Genomic DNA, 14,508 nt, shown 5'->3' on the forward strand with positions numbered 1-14,508 from the left:
GAGATTAGGGCAGGTTGGGGGGAATTGGGTGGGTTGCTTGTAGCCTAAGCGTGTCCTCTGCTAGCTTCTCACACTCGGGTACAAAGGCTTGTCTCTTGGCTTCCTGGAGAAGTGAGAGAAGCGAGCCTATGGAGGAAGACGGCTGTGTTCTGGGTGGATCCTCTCTCATCTTTCTAAGACTGGGTGTCCGTTTGCCACGTGGGTGGCATCTCCGGATGGCAGGTAAATAAACCCAGGGGCAGGAAGGTGCTGGAGGAAGCTTGAACAAGCTCTGTGGCTTTGCTCCGGAGCGCCCACTTCCTTTGTCAGATTGGCCGGTGGGTTTCTTCATATTAGGCCCATCTTCTTAAAGGGAGTGGAGGTGGCAGGAACCACTCGAGAAACATCAGTCCTCCTCATCTCAAGCAGCTAGGTTATCTCTCTATAGTTAACCCCCCTATTCCGGAGGTGTTTACTCTCTAGAGCCACCTAATCTGCAATTTTCCATGGTGAACACAGGAGCTTTGAGGCCAGACCGTCTCTGATTTTGGCTTGCCTGGGTTCAGGGAGAAGGAAGGCAGCAGATGTCTCACTAGTGGCTGCCTCCCGCCTTCATCCCCCCCGTGCCAGGAACCTGCTTGTGCTGCTGTGGGAGGCCTGGGTGTCTTTTCCTGTCTGCCCTTCCCAGCTCCCTGGGCTGCTGACTCTCCGCCATCTGACCATCTGTCCTACTCCGCCCTCCATAACCACCATGCATTTCTGCCTTGCTGACACTTGCAGTGCCTTTGGGTGCCCATCTGGCTCAGACCTGGGGATGTATGGGGCCCTGACTTCTGCTGCTCATCTGACCTCTGTTCCCTGGATGACCTATGCAGGCTCTGCTCACTGCTGCTTGGGACCTGGTGGGATGATCATCATGAGGTTTAAGGGGCCAGAAGGCCACCCAGCTATTGTAAGGAGTGTGACCACACCTCTTGATGGAGAGTTCCTTGAAGGCAAGAACTGGCTTTATCTTTATATCCAGAGTGCCAAGAATACAAAAGTTATTAGTAAATATTGGTTGAACCGAAGTGAGAGAGGGAAGAGAAAAGTACATTGAGGATGCTGTTTCGATATCAGCCTGTTGGGGCCACCCTGGAAGAAAGGAGGACAAAGGGGGCATTTGTGGTTGTCAGTGCATCCGTTCCAGGGGGGTTGTGTGTGTGTGTGGGGTGTGACTCCTGGGCGTGGCAGGACCCTCCGCTTCCTTGGCTTTGCCACCAAGCTTCCTGGGTCTTGTTGAGTACTTCAGCAGCTCCTACCCAGCCCCTACCCAGCCCCTGCCTGGTATCTATTCTTCCAGCTACAAGTTTATTTTGTATCCACAAGAAATGCAAGTGGGACCAGGAGAGGAGTAAATATTGGAGGAAGGGGGAGAACTGTAGACCATGTACTCCCGGTACCCCGGTGCACGAGAGCTCTCCAACAGGAGGAAAGAGACCATGGCGTTGTCATTGCTCCTCTTTCTTTCTCTTCCTTTTTAAAAAAATTATAAAAGTAATGTGCATTCATGGAGAAAAAGACAATGGTTATAAAAGTCTTCTGCTTGCCCCCAGTTCCAAACCATAACACCAACCACTATTAACGACTCTTTGAGAAGCCTCCTGGAAACGTTCCATCATACAAAACTACATATTATACAAAAGTGTAATATACAAAAAGATTTCTTGTAGCCTAAGCATGTCCTCTGATAGCAGTTCACACTTGGGTATAAAGGCTTGTCTCATATATATATATATATTTCATATATATATATATATATGAAATTTCTAAAGTGCCTATCTATATCTATATATCTATATCTGTATCTAATCTCACAAATACAAAACACGAGTGTGTATGCACACATGCAGATAGACAGACAGACAGATAGGCACCAGGACTTCAATAAGGGATGGAAGTGGAGGCGGACCTGAAGAGGTCGTCGATGCAGCAGGCTGGGGCTTTTGAAGGGAAGAAATGAGGGACCGCAAGAGTCTAAGTGGAGGGTGGGGGTGTCTTCAAATAGTAACATATTTGCATGGGAATTTTTCTCTCTTTTTTTGGTGTTACAATTTTTTTTCTTCTTTTTTCAGTTTTGGAGGTGAAGAAAATCCAACATCTGGTTGGCTTCCGTTTCCTTACCTGAAAAATGGGATAATAATGTACATTCCTCACAGATTTATTGTGAGGATAAAATAGGGGTATATGTTTAAAGTGTTTAGTTTTGTGCCTAGCCGCACACACGAAGCCTTACCTCGTGTGCGATTATTAGTGGTGCGGGTGATGTTACACGTGGTGGTGGTAATGGTGGTTGTAGTTCCTGCTGTTGTCTCAGCAGCCAGCACCATGCCTGGAGCCCTGTTGACCCTCTGTCCATCGGCAGCCAGCACACAGAAAGAACTTCGTGATGACATCCGTGATGACGTCCCTCTTTTCATTACTGAATTCGTTGCCCTGTTCCCTTCTTCTTCTTCTTCTTCTTTTTTTTTTTTTTCCCCTTGACTGCCTCTAACTTCTTATTTATGTTGTGTGCCCTTGAAGCAAACTCTCTGAGACCTGGTGAATACAAATCCTCAGAGGTGTGTAGGGATGTTTTCTGTGGCAAAAGGTCACTGCCAGTTTTCTCCTGTCCTCTCTCTCACCTGGCCCCAGGCTGTTGGAAATGATTTGGTGGGAACATCTATACACTTGCTGCACTTTACACATATTACCCAAAAAAGCCAATTAGGACTGCTTACTTAAGAAAATACTTAAGAATCTGTAGGGCTTCTCTTATTCATTGTGTACGTTCTGATAGCATTGACCCTGAAGCTGCACTTAAGACATCTTGGCCTAGTAAATGTGTCCTTCTGAGATGCTCTGCAGTGTTTCTACTTGTATTTAGGAAAGCTGGCTTAAAACTCTTGGGTTTAATATTCTGTATCCCAAATGCTCTTAGTTGTCAGTAAAACTAAGCCTGCCTACGCACTCTTCTATTCTTGATTTATAAATAGGTTCAGCTGCCTAACAATTAAACGTACTATATTTTGCACATGCATATTCCTTAAGGAGACATTTGGAGGGTAGATGGCTTTTACTCTTGCGATGCTATCTGGAAACCATCTTCCTAACTTTTTTCCCCAAGTGGGCGTATAGTCGGCTGTTGAACAACATGGGGGTTAGGGGACCTGACCCCTGTGCAGCCAAAAATCCACCAATAACTTCTGATTCCCCCAGAATTCACCAACAGACTGCTGTTGACTGGAAGTAACATAAACAAACCATGAACACATATTTTATATGCTATATGTATTATATACTGTATTCTCACAATAAAGGAAACTAGAGAAAATGTTAACTAGATCTTAAGGAAGAGTAAATACATTTACAGTATTGTAATTCTCAAAAGACAAAACAAAATAACCCTGTTTATAAATAGACCTTCACAGTTCAAACCAATGCCGTTCAAGGACCAACTGTCTTTTGAAGGGTTGGCAATGAGACTTTGGGTCTGCAAAGCCCAAGACACAGTCTCCGACATGCACGGAAAAATCTAATATCAAATTTCCAGCAGATCTTCATAGGGACAGGCCCAGGACCTGCTCCTACGTGTCAGAGATCTGCACTGCAGGCTTAGTATTATACATGGCCACACATGCTTGTGGCTGCGAGAAATCCCAGTGACGACCGTAGGACGCTAGAGAAAGGAAGAGTGGGGTCATAGAAGGAGATGAAAATGTAGTCACAGGTAGAATAAGTTCTTGGATAAGGTGCATGAAAGGAGCAGGGCTTCGTGTGTACCAAGGCCCATGAGAGGTCTGCCTGCCAACCTCCAGGGGGAACTGGTTCTAGGTTAATCCACCAGAATTTCCCTTCTGGGCAGAACTGGGGCTTGAAAATAATACGGAGCAATATATAGCACTTTCAGGTATGGAGTTTTATTTATTTTTCCATAACACTGCAATAAGGTTGGTGGATTGAAGATCATCCCCTCTTTTACAGAGAAAACTGAAGCAGAGAGAATGAAGACAGTTGTCACTTATTTGGGGCGCTCAGGCTGGGTCTCTGAACCCTGACCTCATTCTGCTCTCTTGTATCCAGGGTTGCTTTACCTGATACCAGGGTGCAGGGGAATGAGCTCTCACATTACAGCCCTCAAGACACCTAGTTCTAGTCTAGACCCTGCAGCTGACTGGGTGGGACCTGGCCCCATCTCCTAAGTCCCCAGCCTGTTTTCTTGTGCGAATGTGAGGGCTGAGTCTGGAGGTCTCTAAAGCACAGCCCGGAGGCTCCCTGACTGTGTGGAATGGCCCATTCCTAGGGCCAAGGACTGACCTAGCACACTGAGTATGGTGCGCACAAGGGCGCTGACTGCCTTAGATGGCAGTGAAGGCTGGGAGCACAGAATGAAAGAAAAGGAAGCACCCGCGGGTGATATATTGGCCCCACAGGCCGAAATGCCCTATGTCTCCTACTTTGCAAGTTGTGATGTGTTGGAATTCAGGCGGCAATTTGGTAAATTTCCCATTTGAATTAAAAACAAAGAGAAAAAGAGCCTAGGTCTGGCCCTTTTTCGTAGCCAGGGGCCGAGTCCCAGGCCGAGGAATCCGGTCGGACCAGTGGGGGGCTCCACCGAACGCAGGCTCCGCTTGTCCCGGGGTGGCCTCGCGGCCCAAAGCCTCTCGGAAGGGTGGGTCACGGTGGGCGCTTAAGTACTGTCGAAGCCATGTTGCGGGGGTCCACCTCCGTCCTCCCCGCCCCAAGTCCGCCCGCCGCCCTGGCCTCGGGGGCCCCCGACCCCCATTCCCAGTCTCTCTCTCCCACGAAGCTTCACCGATCCGCAGGCGGGGGCGCGGGTGATGAGAATTCCTAGAAGCCTTAGGCGGCTACCCAAGATTTTAAGTTAGGATCCTCCAACGACCCTCCAGGTTCATGCTCACACCCCGCCTCGGGGGCACAGAAGGACCCGGGGGACGTGGGCAGGGAGAATCCCCCACTCACCATCCCCGTCTACCCTGGAGCCCGTTTCCATCCCAGTCCTGCCGGTCTGGGCTGAGCCGGAGGGGACGGGGGACGTGGCCGGCGGCTGGGCAGGAGGAGGAGGAGCAGCTGGAGGTGGCGGGGGCAGGTAGCGGCTGCCCGGGAGAGGAGGGGGCTGGGCCCCTGCGGGAGGCGCAGTCCGGCTGCTTCGCCACCTCGGGGGCAGCCGCTCGACCTCCGCGGGCTTCGCCGGGAGTGGGGACGGTGAGTCAGATCTCGGGCACCCGCGGGTCGGGTCGGGCGGGGGTGCTGGTGGAGGTGGTGGCGAGTCAGGAAATGACATCAGAGGCCTGTGCCTGGGGAGGGGAGGTCTCAGCCCAGCCGGGGCGGCGGGGGCGGCGGGACGGGGGCGGGAGGACCTTGGCAGAGCCTCGGGCCCGGGGTCCGGAGCAGGGCCCCTTCCTGGGGGAGTTTCCTGCCGGGTCCGCCCTCCCCGCCTCTCCCCGCCTCTCCCCGCCTCTCCCCGCCCCCCTCTCCGGGCCGCTCCTTGTATGGTCTGAGCGCCGCTCTCTTCCCGCCCCCTCCCTCCCTCCTTCTTCCCTGCGTCCCTCCCCGCCCAGGCTGGAGGCTGCTCGGGACCCGGACGCAGAGTCCTGGGACGCGGCTGCGAGACGGCCACCCGAGACGCGGCGCGCACGCTCCGGCCCGCGGTGAGGAGTGGGGAACCGCTCGGCGGCTGCGCACGGGGAGGGGCGGGGGCGCGGGCGCCGCGGGGAGCCGGGCCGGCCGGGGGTCCTCGGGCCGGCCGCGCGCCGCGTAACCTGGCCACCTCCCCCCCAGCAGCCCGGCTTGGCCATGGCGGCCCCCCGCCCGCCTCCCGCGATCTCCGTCTCGGTCTCGGCTCCGGCTTTTTACGCCCCACAGAAGAAGTTCGGCCCGGTGGTGGCCCCAAAGCCCAAAGTAAATCCTTTCCGGCCCGGAGACAGCGAGCCCCCCTCGGCCGCCGGGGTCCAGCGCGCGCAGATGGGCCGGGTGGGCGAGATCCCCCCGCCGCCCCCTGAAGGTATGCGGCTGGGCTTGGGGCTGAACCCCGGCGGGTATGCGCCGGGCCGGGGGCAGGGGTTTCGGGAGTTTGGGGGTCTGATTGCACGAAGGGGGCTGGGCGCAGCTAGCCTGTCCCGAGCAGATGTTCTTACCTCATCGTGGAGCTCATGGCTGGGAGCCAGGGCTCCTGGGACCGTTCCAAGTCCCCCGCCTGGGGGTGGGAGGCGGGAATGTGGGGCACGAATCTTCCCCTCTGGGTCCGTTTTCCCCAGTGTAACGGGAGCTGCATCACTCCACTGTCGAGTCCCCCGCCTTTACTGACCCAGCGCTCCCAGGGCGCCCTGCCTCCTCTTTGCCTTCCCGCAAGCTCCGGGGCCCCGGGAGAGTTCTCGGGTTAGGGGTGAGAGCTGTAGAAGGAGAGTAGCTTGGGGAAGGGGTGGAGGGGTCGCCTGCAGACTGTCTTCTCACCAGACTGTCCTCTCTCGCTTTCCTACCTCAGACTTTCCCCTACCACCGCCTCCTGTCCTTGGTGATGGCGACGACTCGGAGGGTGCTCTAGGAGGTGCCTTTCCACCTCCCCCTCCGCCTGTGGAGGAACCGTTTCCCTCTGAGGCTCTGGAGGAGGAGATCTTCCCTTCCCCTCCGCCTCCATTGGAGGAAGAGGGAGGGCCTGAGGCTGCCGTACCTCCCCCACCACAGGTATGGGGGCTTGGGAGGGTCGGCTACAGTGGGACACCCGCTGGGGAGGAGAGGCAAGTCCTTACCTCTGACCTCTGCACCTCTGGCCTGATGGGGGTTGAGGTGGGAGTGGAGACCTGGGATCCCTGCTCTGACCCCTGACCCTCTAGCCCAGGGAGAAGGTGAGCAGTATTGATTTGGAGATCGACTCTCTGTCCTCGCTGCTGGATGACATGACCAGGAATGATCCCTTCAAAGCCCGGGTAAGAGATGGGAGAGTAGGAAAGGCCGGGCAGGGAGGAAAGGCACCCGCCCCTCTAACTGAGCTGCTTTTCCCTTCCTTCCCGTTCCTTGCAGGTGTCCTCTGGATATGTACCCCCACCAGTTGCCACTCCATTCGTTCCCAAGTCCAGTACTAAGCCTGCAGCTGGGGGCACAGCATCCCTGCCTCCTTGGAAGTCCCCTTCTAGCTCCCAGCCTCTGCCCCAGGCCCAGGCTCAGGCTAAGCCTCCCAGTCAGACCCAGTTCCATGTGCAGCCCCAAGCCAAGCCTCAGGTCCAGTTCCGTGTGCAGCCCCAGCCCCAGGCTCATCCCCAGCCTGTGCCTTCGGCTAACACCCAGCCTCGAGGACCCCCAGCCCCATCTCCAGCCCCTAAGTTTTCCCCAGTCCCTCCCAAGTTTACTCCTGTGGCTTCCAAGTTCAGCCCTGGAGCCCCAGGTGGACCCGGGTCACAGCCCAGTCAGAAGTTGGGGTCCGCTGAACCTCCCTCTTCCAGTAGCACAGGCTCCCCTCAGCCCCCCAGCTTCACCTATGCTCAGCAGAAGGAAAAGCCCCGAGTGCAGGAGAAACAGCATCCGGTGCCCCCACCGGCTCAAAACCAAAATCAGGTGAGGAAGGGTAGGAGGACCAGGCTGAGACCAGGGAGCTGGGGAGGGGGCTAAGTCAGGAGCCAGAGAATGAGGGCAGAGGTGGCTTCAGAGAGGGAGGTGGACATGGAAACAGTGGGCTAGGACTTTTGAGCCTCTGAACTTGGCCTGGTGGGTCAGTGGTAAGAGAAAGTTCTCCGGAGGTTCTGGGTCTGGGTGGGGTCATAAGATCGACTTTTCCTTGCACCCTGCCCTCTAGAATGTTAAATGGAGGGATGAGATCATCACCGGTCCAATCTTGCTTCTTTCCTCTTCTTGGATTCTTGAGTTAATCTCTCTGCGGCTCTGAACCACTGTCAGTGCCCTGGGGCTCATCTGATGATAAGAGTCACAGTGTCAGTAAACACTGGCTGAGCCAGCGTCTGCTGAGTGCCAGGCACTGTGCTCTGTGCTCTGGAGGGAAGAGATCTCTCGAAGAGGTGAATTCTGAGTGAGTCAGATGGGCCTGGGATAGAATTCCTGGCTCACAAGACCCTAGGCAAGTTGGGTGAACTTTGGCCTTCAGAACCCTTCAGTGGTTCTGAAGATTAAGTGAGCTAACTCATAGAAAGGCCTGGGATCTCTATCTAGCTCTTGAATGCTAACCATAGGAAAGTGATCATTCCTGTTTGACCATTTTTACCTTCTGGTGCAGGGGTCAAGATCTGAGTTGAGGGGAACCTGCCGGTCACATAGTCCTACGAACTGTCATGTTAGTCGATGCCACCAATGTGTTAGTGCGCGGGCACAGTTGAAGGGATGCAAGTGCCTGTGAGTTTTACAGAATCTGCTGTTACAGGAGCTCCAGACAGGCACCAACATGGGAGGCTGCAGGTTAGGAAAGGTGTGACAGCCCTAGTGTACCTTGAAGGGTTGGTGGGACTTGAGGTACCCGAGAGGAGAGGGAAGGGCATTTGAGTGGGAACGGCATGAGCAAGACTCAAGGGCTGCCGGGGTGTTTGGAGAAGAGAAAGTAGTTCCTGTGGCAGTAATGCAGAGCTGGACTCACAGAGATAGGTAGGTGGGGGTTTGAGGGAGGAGGAAGTAAGACAACACACCAAGGGAGCCCGTGAGTCCTGGAGAGTCGGTACTGGGTTTTGAGGAGTCATGTGGCCGGGTTGGAGGGTTGGTGACAGCTGTGCTTTTGGAAGCTTTGGGGGAAATTTTTCCAGCACAAGCATGGGCTAGAGGTAGGAGGTCAGTGATGCATGGGAGTTCACTCCTGGGCGACCGTGGTAGTGTTGGTTGCAGTGAAAAATAAAGCCCAGATACGAGAACTGTTAAAAAGGAAGAGCCTCCAGGCTTGGTAACCTATAAGCCGATAAGCCGTGGAAGAGGAGGGGTGTGTTGGGGAATGATGGTATTGCTGACAAAATAGAGAAGTCCAGAAGGGGAAATGGTTTGGACGGGAAGAGGAGGGGCCCAGCTGTCAGCATGTTGAGCAACAGGTTCCAGGAGGACTTGGTCTCAGCTGGAACTGTCATCTAGTTAGAAATGGAGGACTGGGTTTCAGGAGAGGGCCTTGAACTCTTGAGGAGCGTGTGATGATACCAGAGGAGCAGGGGCTGCTGAGGGGCCCAGGGGATGCTGAGAGGAGGAGCTGAGGGTCTAGCAGTTGGGTGATGCTCAGGCTGAGCAGGTTGGGGGGGGAAGACGGGCAGCAGGAGGAAGAGGGTCACAAGTCAGGGTGGGGTCTCAAGACAGTGTGACGAGGGAGAGGTTCCTCAGCGGGGGTTTGAGGTGGACGAGGACTAAGGTCAGAGATTTGGCCATTCTGAAGTCCTAGATGACTTTGTTGTTGCCCTTTGGGGCCCTGTGTTGGGGACAGAGTGAAAGGAGGGGAGTCAGTAGGTGGTGAGAAATGGAGCTGCCAGAGTAGCCTGCCCCCAGGTTGGCAGGGAGGTGAAGCAGCAGGGAAGAGAGTGCCCATGTATGTGAGAACCGGGAGGAAGAAGCTGTTGGAGGAGGGGTTCATGATGCTTGCAAGCGGGGGCTGCTGCTCTCATGGCCTCCTGGAGGGGAACATGGTGATGCCGCCGCCCCAGGCATTCCCAGAGAGCAAGGGCAGTATGGCCACCGTGTTTTCTGGTAGGGGAGGAACGAGCAGGGAGCTGGAGCTGGCTGGCTTCCATCTTCTCAGTCATGTAGGAGGTGAGGTCATCGGTGAGCGAGGGGGCAATGCAGTCGGGGGCTCTAGGAGATGGAAAGGTTTGGAACAGCTGCTGTGGGGAAGGCGACTGGGAATCTGCAGGAGCCAAGTACCAGACAGCCCTCCTGGGGCTGAGGCTGGAGGGCACAGAGGGCGCTGCAGTGTTTCGTGAACTCACTCTGCGGTGTTCAGGATCTCTCCACCTACTTTCTGCAGCTGGGAGGCAGAAGCAGGAAGCGGGCAGTGCATGAGCCAGGGTTGAGATGGGGCCGGCTAAGCCAGCCATGGTGGCTGAGGGAGGCATGAGTAGCTGTGAGGGCCTTGTTGAAATAGCTGGTTCAGGGACCAGACCTGGGGGAGGCAAGCTAGGAGGTTTTGATGCACAAGATACGTGGGGACGGTCAGGAAGCAGAGGAACCTTTTCTGAATTGGTGCATTCAGTAGGTACGGAGGGGAAAGGAGAAAGGAAGGTGATTGTTGGGAGGTCACGACCAGGGTCTTGGAGGAAGATTGACCTGAGACGGGTGAACCTCGGGTCCGAAGTGTTCCCGGCGGAAGGTGCCCGAGACGGAAGGACATTTGGAGCTGTTCTAGTGGAAGAGCTAGGGGTCTGACCATGGATGTTGAGGCTGGGACATTGGTGCTGGCAGGCAGAGAGGGAAAACTGTGGCTGGGTACCCACGGGGAGCTGATGCGTATGAAGAGCTCATACTTAAAAGAATGGGATGGACACCTCAGGGGACCCCAGAGAGCAAGGGCTGGCTGAGTGCCCTTCCTCTGTCCCCAAGATGCTAGGAAGGGAAGACTGGGAGAAGAGACAGAGAGGAGAAGGGGCTCCGCGGGGCCACAGTCGCGGAAGGGCAGGAGGTGGTCGGAGTCTGTGGGGGAAGGGGCTAGGAGCTGGAGCCTCCATGAAGCCCTGCTTCCCCAGGCCGTGGCAGCTCTAGATGCAGGCGGGTGTGAGTATGGGGGAATCAGGGCTGAGAGGGGGCTGGGAGGCTTTGAGGTTGCAGGCGTTACAGAAATGAAGGCACTGGCAGGTAGAACATTTGGTGGTTGCAGCCTCAGTCCTGGCTGGGCTTATCCAGTACAGAGAAAACCAACCTAGTGTTTCTGTTGGAGTGTCATAGAAATGCTGGTGCAGGCCACAAAGCCCCTGGCACGGCTCAGGGTGACTGGCGGTGCCCCCCTAACCTTACCGGCACCCCCATCCCCGTCTCCAACTCTCTCAGGATGCCATTAAGAGAAGGGTAGGCAGGTCTGGCGAATGGTCCTCTGAGGCCTGCGGGGAAGGGAGTGGGGTCGGGTACTCCTGGACCCCTGCTTGGGGAGCTGGGGGCTGGGCTCCAAAAGATGGCCCTGGGGGTTTAACGTGTGATTCCCGCCTGTGTTGCATCCTCACGCTGACAGGGGCTGCTCGGCAGCAGGCGGGCCGGGTAGGTGTGTGTGCACCGGGGTGCACATGCCATCACGTGCCAACCTCTCCTGTGGGGGGCCATGTCTGCGCATGCTCCGTGGACTTGACGCGTGGCCTGGTGTGTCGGGTGCTTCAGTAACCTCAGCTGCTGTGTGTGTGTGGCCTTTGTCTGCTCAGTTGTTCTGGCCTGTCCGTCACTGCCCAGGGGGGGTTTGGGCAAAGTGGGCGGAAGCGTCATCCCCTTCCCCTGTGGTGCTGGGGGTCAGGGAGGGAGGAGGAGCAGCTTTCTGAGTCTAACCTGAGTGTCTGGGAGATGGGCGGGGAGTTAGTCGGTCTTGGAAGAAAGCGAGTAAGCTGGCTGGGTGAAGTTCTTAGAGAGGGCGGCCCTCGGGAGAGTATGAAGAGAGTGTTGGCGTTTCAGGGACGCTCCCCTGGGGCCCCAGGACCTCTGACTTTGAAGGAGGTGGAGGAGCTGGAGCAGCTGACCCAGCAGCTGATGCATGACATGGAGCACCCTCAGAGGCAGAACGTGGCTGTCAACGGTGAGCTCCCTGGCGAGCCGTTGGGACCTCGCCCCTGGCCTTGCAGTGCTGCCCAGCACCTTGGCTCTGCTCCCTGTCGGGGTGGCCGGACCCTTGCATGCTTCTTTCTCCCCTTTACTTCTGTCCTCTCCGGCCTTCCCAGAGTCCTGTGGCCGGTGTCGTCAGCCGCTGGCACGCACCCAGCCCGCGGTCCGGGCTCTGGGGCAGCTGTTCCACGTCCCCTGCTTCACCTGCCACCAGTGTGAGCAGCAGCTGCAAGGACAGCAGTTCTACAGCCTGGAGGGGGCGCCCTACTGCGAGGGCTGCTACACCGTGAGTCCCTGTTGGGGCTGAGAGGTGCTGCCTGGAGCCTCCGCCAGCACGTGGGGGGCAGTGCGGGGCAGATGCGCCTTCCCGGCTGGTTTTTGGGTGCCAGTTCCCTGCCAATGCCCTACTGTTGCCTCCTTAGGACACTCTGGAGAAGTGCAACACGTGTGGGCAGCCCATCACTGACCGCATGCTGAGGGCCACGGGCAAAGCCTACCACCCGCAGTGCTTCACCTGTGTGGTCTGTGCCTGTCCCCTGGAAGGCACCTCCTTCATCGTGGACCAGGCCAACCGGCCCCACTGTGTACCTGACTACCACAAGTGAGGACCCACCTCCTGTCTCCTGGGCTCTTCTCTGAGGTTGTCTGAGAGTTAGGCTGCCCTCCCACAAGTCCAAGACCACTTCAAACTTCTGGCCTCACTTTCTGGTCCCACATTCTGTCCAACAGCAGGAGCCCCATTTGTCTGGATGTAGCTGTCCAGCAGTCTCAGAACTTGGTAGCAAGTCCCACTCCTGGTAGGCCCCCCCCCCCCCCCCCCCCCCGCCATTGGTTCACTGAGGCTTCTTTTGGGTGTGGTCTTAGGTTCAACCTTGTGTGCTGGAATGACTTCATTTCACACACAAGCTGGGCTCTGAAAGTTCTTTTGGAGATCAGCTTTTTGGAGTTCTGGTGTTCTCCTAGAAACAGTGTTTACAAGGCGGCTACTTCCTAGGTCCTCAGCAGGATCCCACAGTGCATCTCGAGGTCGGTGCGGGAACATTGCACAGTCTCATTCCCACCTCTGCCAGTGTTTGAGGTGTACGTTTTCAGAATTCCACCTGACGTGTCCAGAACTTCACATCCCTCCCTCCACCCACCCCACCAGTGGAGCGGAGATAGCTGCATGGCAGGGGAGGCTAGGGTCCCGGGTCCAGGCATGGGGGCTGGAGAAGGGCGCCTTTGGCTGTGGTCTGTACCACCAGGTAAAGGCCTCATGGCAGAGGTCCCTGGAGTGGATGGGCCTTTGGGAGGATGGGGGAAAGGCAGGAAATTCCCCTTGATAAGGGCCCACGAAGGTGGCTTGTCTTAGGACTACCCTGTTGAGCTTCCTCTGCCTAGGGATGTGAAGCAAGTTGGCCAAGATGTCTGTCTGCCCCATTGCCATGCAACCAGCATGTCATCTCCTTCCTGCACTTCGATGGATAACCCTGGGTACCCTGTGCTCCCATTCTGACTCCTGCCCCACTTTTGGGCCCCTCCAGGCAGTACGCCCCCAGGTGCTCTGTCTGCGAGGGACCCATCATGCCTGAGCCTGGCCGCGAGGAGACCGTGCGAGTGGTGGCTCTGGATAAGAACTTCCACATGAAGTGCTACAAGTGTGAGGTTGGCTGTGCCTCTGGACCCCCGGGCTGGGTGGTGGTGGGGGCGATGCCCGAGCCTGCCCCATCCAGTGCTTCTGTCCCTGTGCAAGGTGAGGGGGAGGGCTGTGGGGTCCCTGAGTTTGGATAAACCAAGAAAGAACGTGATCAGTGGGAGGTAAGGGGCTTGTGCTTTGCTATAGTGGAGGGGAAGGGGCAGGGGGATGTGCTGGGTGAAGTTAAAGGAGGCAGAGAAGGGAGCTGAGGCATGTGGGAGAGGTGAGGTCCATGTCTTTTATTGGGTGGGTGCTTTGGAAATGGCTCTACCCACAATGCCTGCCTTCGGTGGGAGGAGTCTAGGCGAAACGAGTGGCAATAGTGGTGAGGCTAGGAGTGGGGGTGCGTGTGGTTGGGGACATAGGAAGTGACCTGGATATCAGCCAAGCCCTGAGGCATTTGGTCTTCCTACTTTAAAGATGGAGGTGTGGGGGGACACAGGGGCCTTCCACCAGCAGACTCTTCTTCCTGTCTCCCAGGACTGTGGGAAAGCGCTGTCCATTGAGGCAGATGACAATGGCTGCTTCCCCCTGGATGGCCATGTGCTCTGCCGGAAGTGCCACACTGCCAGAGCCCAGACCTGAGCAGGGGATGGACGAGTCTCTTCCCCATCAGCGTACCACCCACACTGAGACCACCCTGCCCCCCCTTCAGTTATTTTTTTGATGTCCAGCCCCTCCTTCCACGCGCCAATCCCCACCCCAGGATCCCAAGCACCCTGTCCGGGGGTCCCAGCACGGCCTAGGGCTGCAGAGTTCCAGCTCCGGGTTTCCAGCCCCCCCCCCCCCCCCCACCCCGCAGGGACCACGCACCATCCTCCGGTGTACCCCACCTGTGGGGGCACCAGGTTGAGCGCTGCTGCTTTCACTGCTGCACCCATGCCCTTGGCTGGCGCCTGAGCAGCTGCGTCCTCTGCTTGCTGAGGCCAGGAGATGCCCGGACTCCAGGAGGCTGGACTGGGCCGGGCAGACGGGCCTGGACATTCCCTCCCATCCCCATGCTGCCAGGTTGTGGCTACAGCTACAAATAAAAAACCCTGTTTTCCAGAATTCTTAGGAGTCAACTCTTCTGTGCCTACAGCCCTCATGGGTGGGTTGGAGGAAATAACAAG

At 56.5% G+C, this 14,508-nt stretch overlaps 1 protein-coding gene and 1 long non-coding RNA gene across 4 annotated transcripts; one reads left to right on the top strand and one right to left on the bottom strand.

The window, feature by feature from the left end:
- Positions 1-4,490: 4,490 nt before the first annotated feature.
- LOC131829892 (uncharacterized) lies at positions 4,491-5,121 on the bottom strand. Its single transcript, XR_009353025.1, has 2 exons — positions 4,981-5,121; positions 4,491-4,694 (listed from the first exon to the last, which is right to left on the bottom strand). It is a non-coding gene; the product is annotated as an uncharacterized LOC131829892 (long non-coding RNA).
- A 414-nt stretch (positions 5,122-5,535) lies between these two features.
- Positions 5,536-14,446, top strand: ZYX (zyxin). 3 transcript variants are annotated; one of them, XM_059172119.1, is made up of 10 exons: positions 5,536-5,669; positions 5,803-6,022; positions 6,503-6,702; positions 6,852-6,944; positions 7,039-7,569; positions 11,575-11,695; positions 11,838-12,007; positions 12,144-12,322; positions 13,245-13,365; positions 13,877-14,446. In XM_059172119.1, the coding sequence occupies exons 2-10, from the start codon at positions 5,815-5,817 to the stop codon at positions 13,979-13,981; spliced, it is 1,728 nt and encodes a 575-aa protein (XP_059028102.1). In that variant the 5' UTR covers positions 5,536-5,669; positions 5,803-5,814; the 3' UTR covers positions 13,982-14,446. The 3 variants fall into 3 exon arrangements, with proteins under 3 accessions (XP_059028102.1, XP_059028103.1, XP_059028104.1); XM_059172120.1 differs by having other exon boundaries at positions 5,548-5,669; positions 5,800-6,022; XM_059172121.1 differs by lacking the exons at positions 5,536-5,669; positions 5,803-6,022 and adding an exon at positions 6,382-6,403.
- Positions 14,447-14,508: the final 62 nt, after the last annotated feature.

Source organism: Mustela lutreola, chromosome 4 (assembly GCF_030435805.1).
Source record: "Mustela lutreola isolate mMusLut2 chromosome 4, mMusLut2.pri, whole genome shotgun sequence".
NCBI lineage: Eukaryota > Metazoa > Chordata > Mammalia > Carnivora > Mustelidae > Mustela > Mustela lutreola.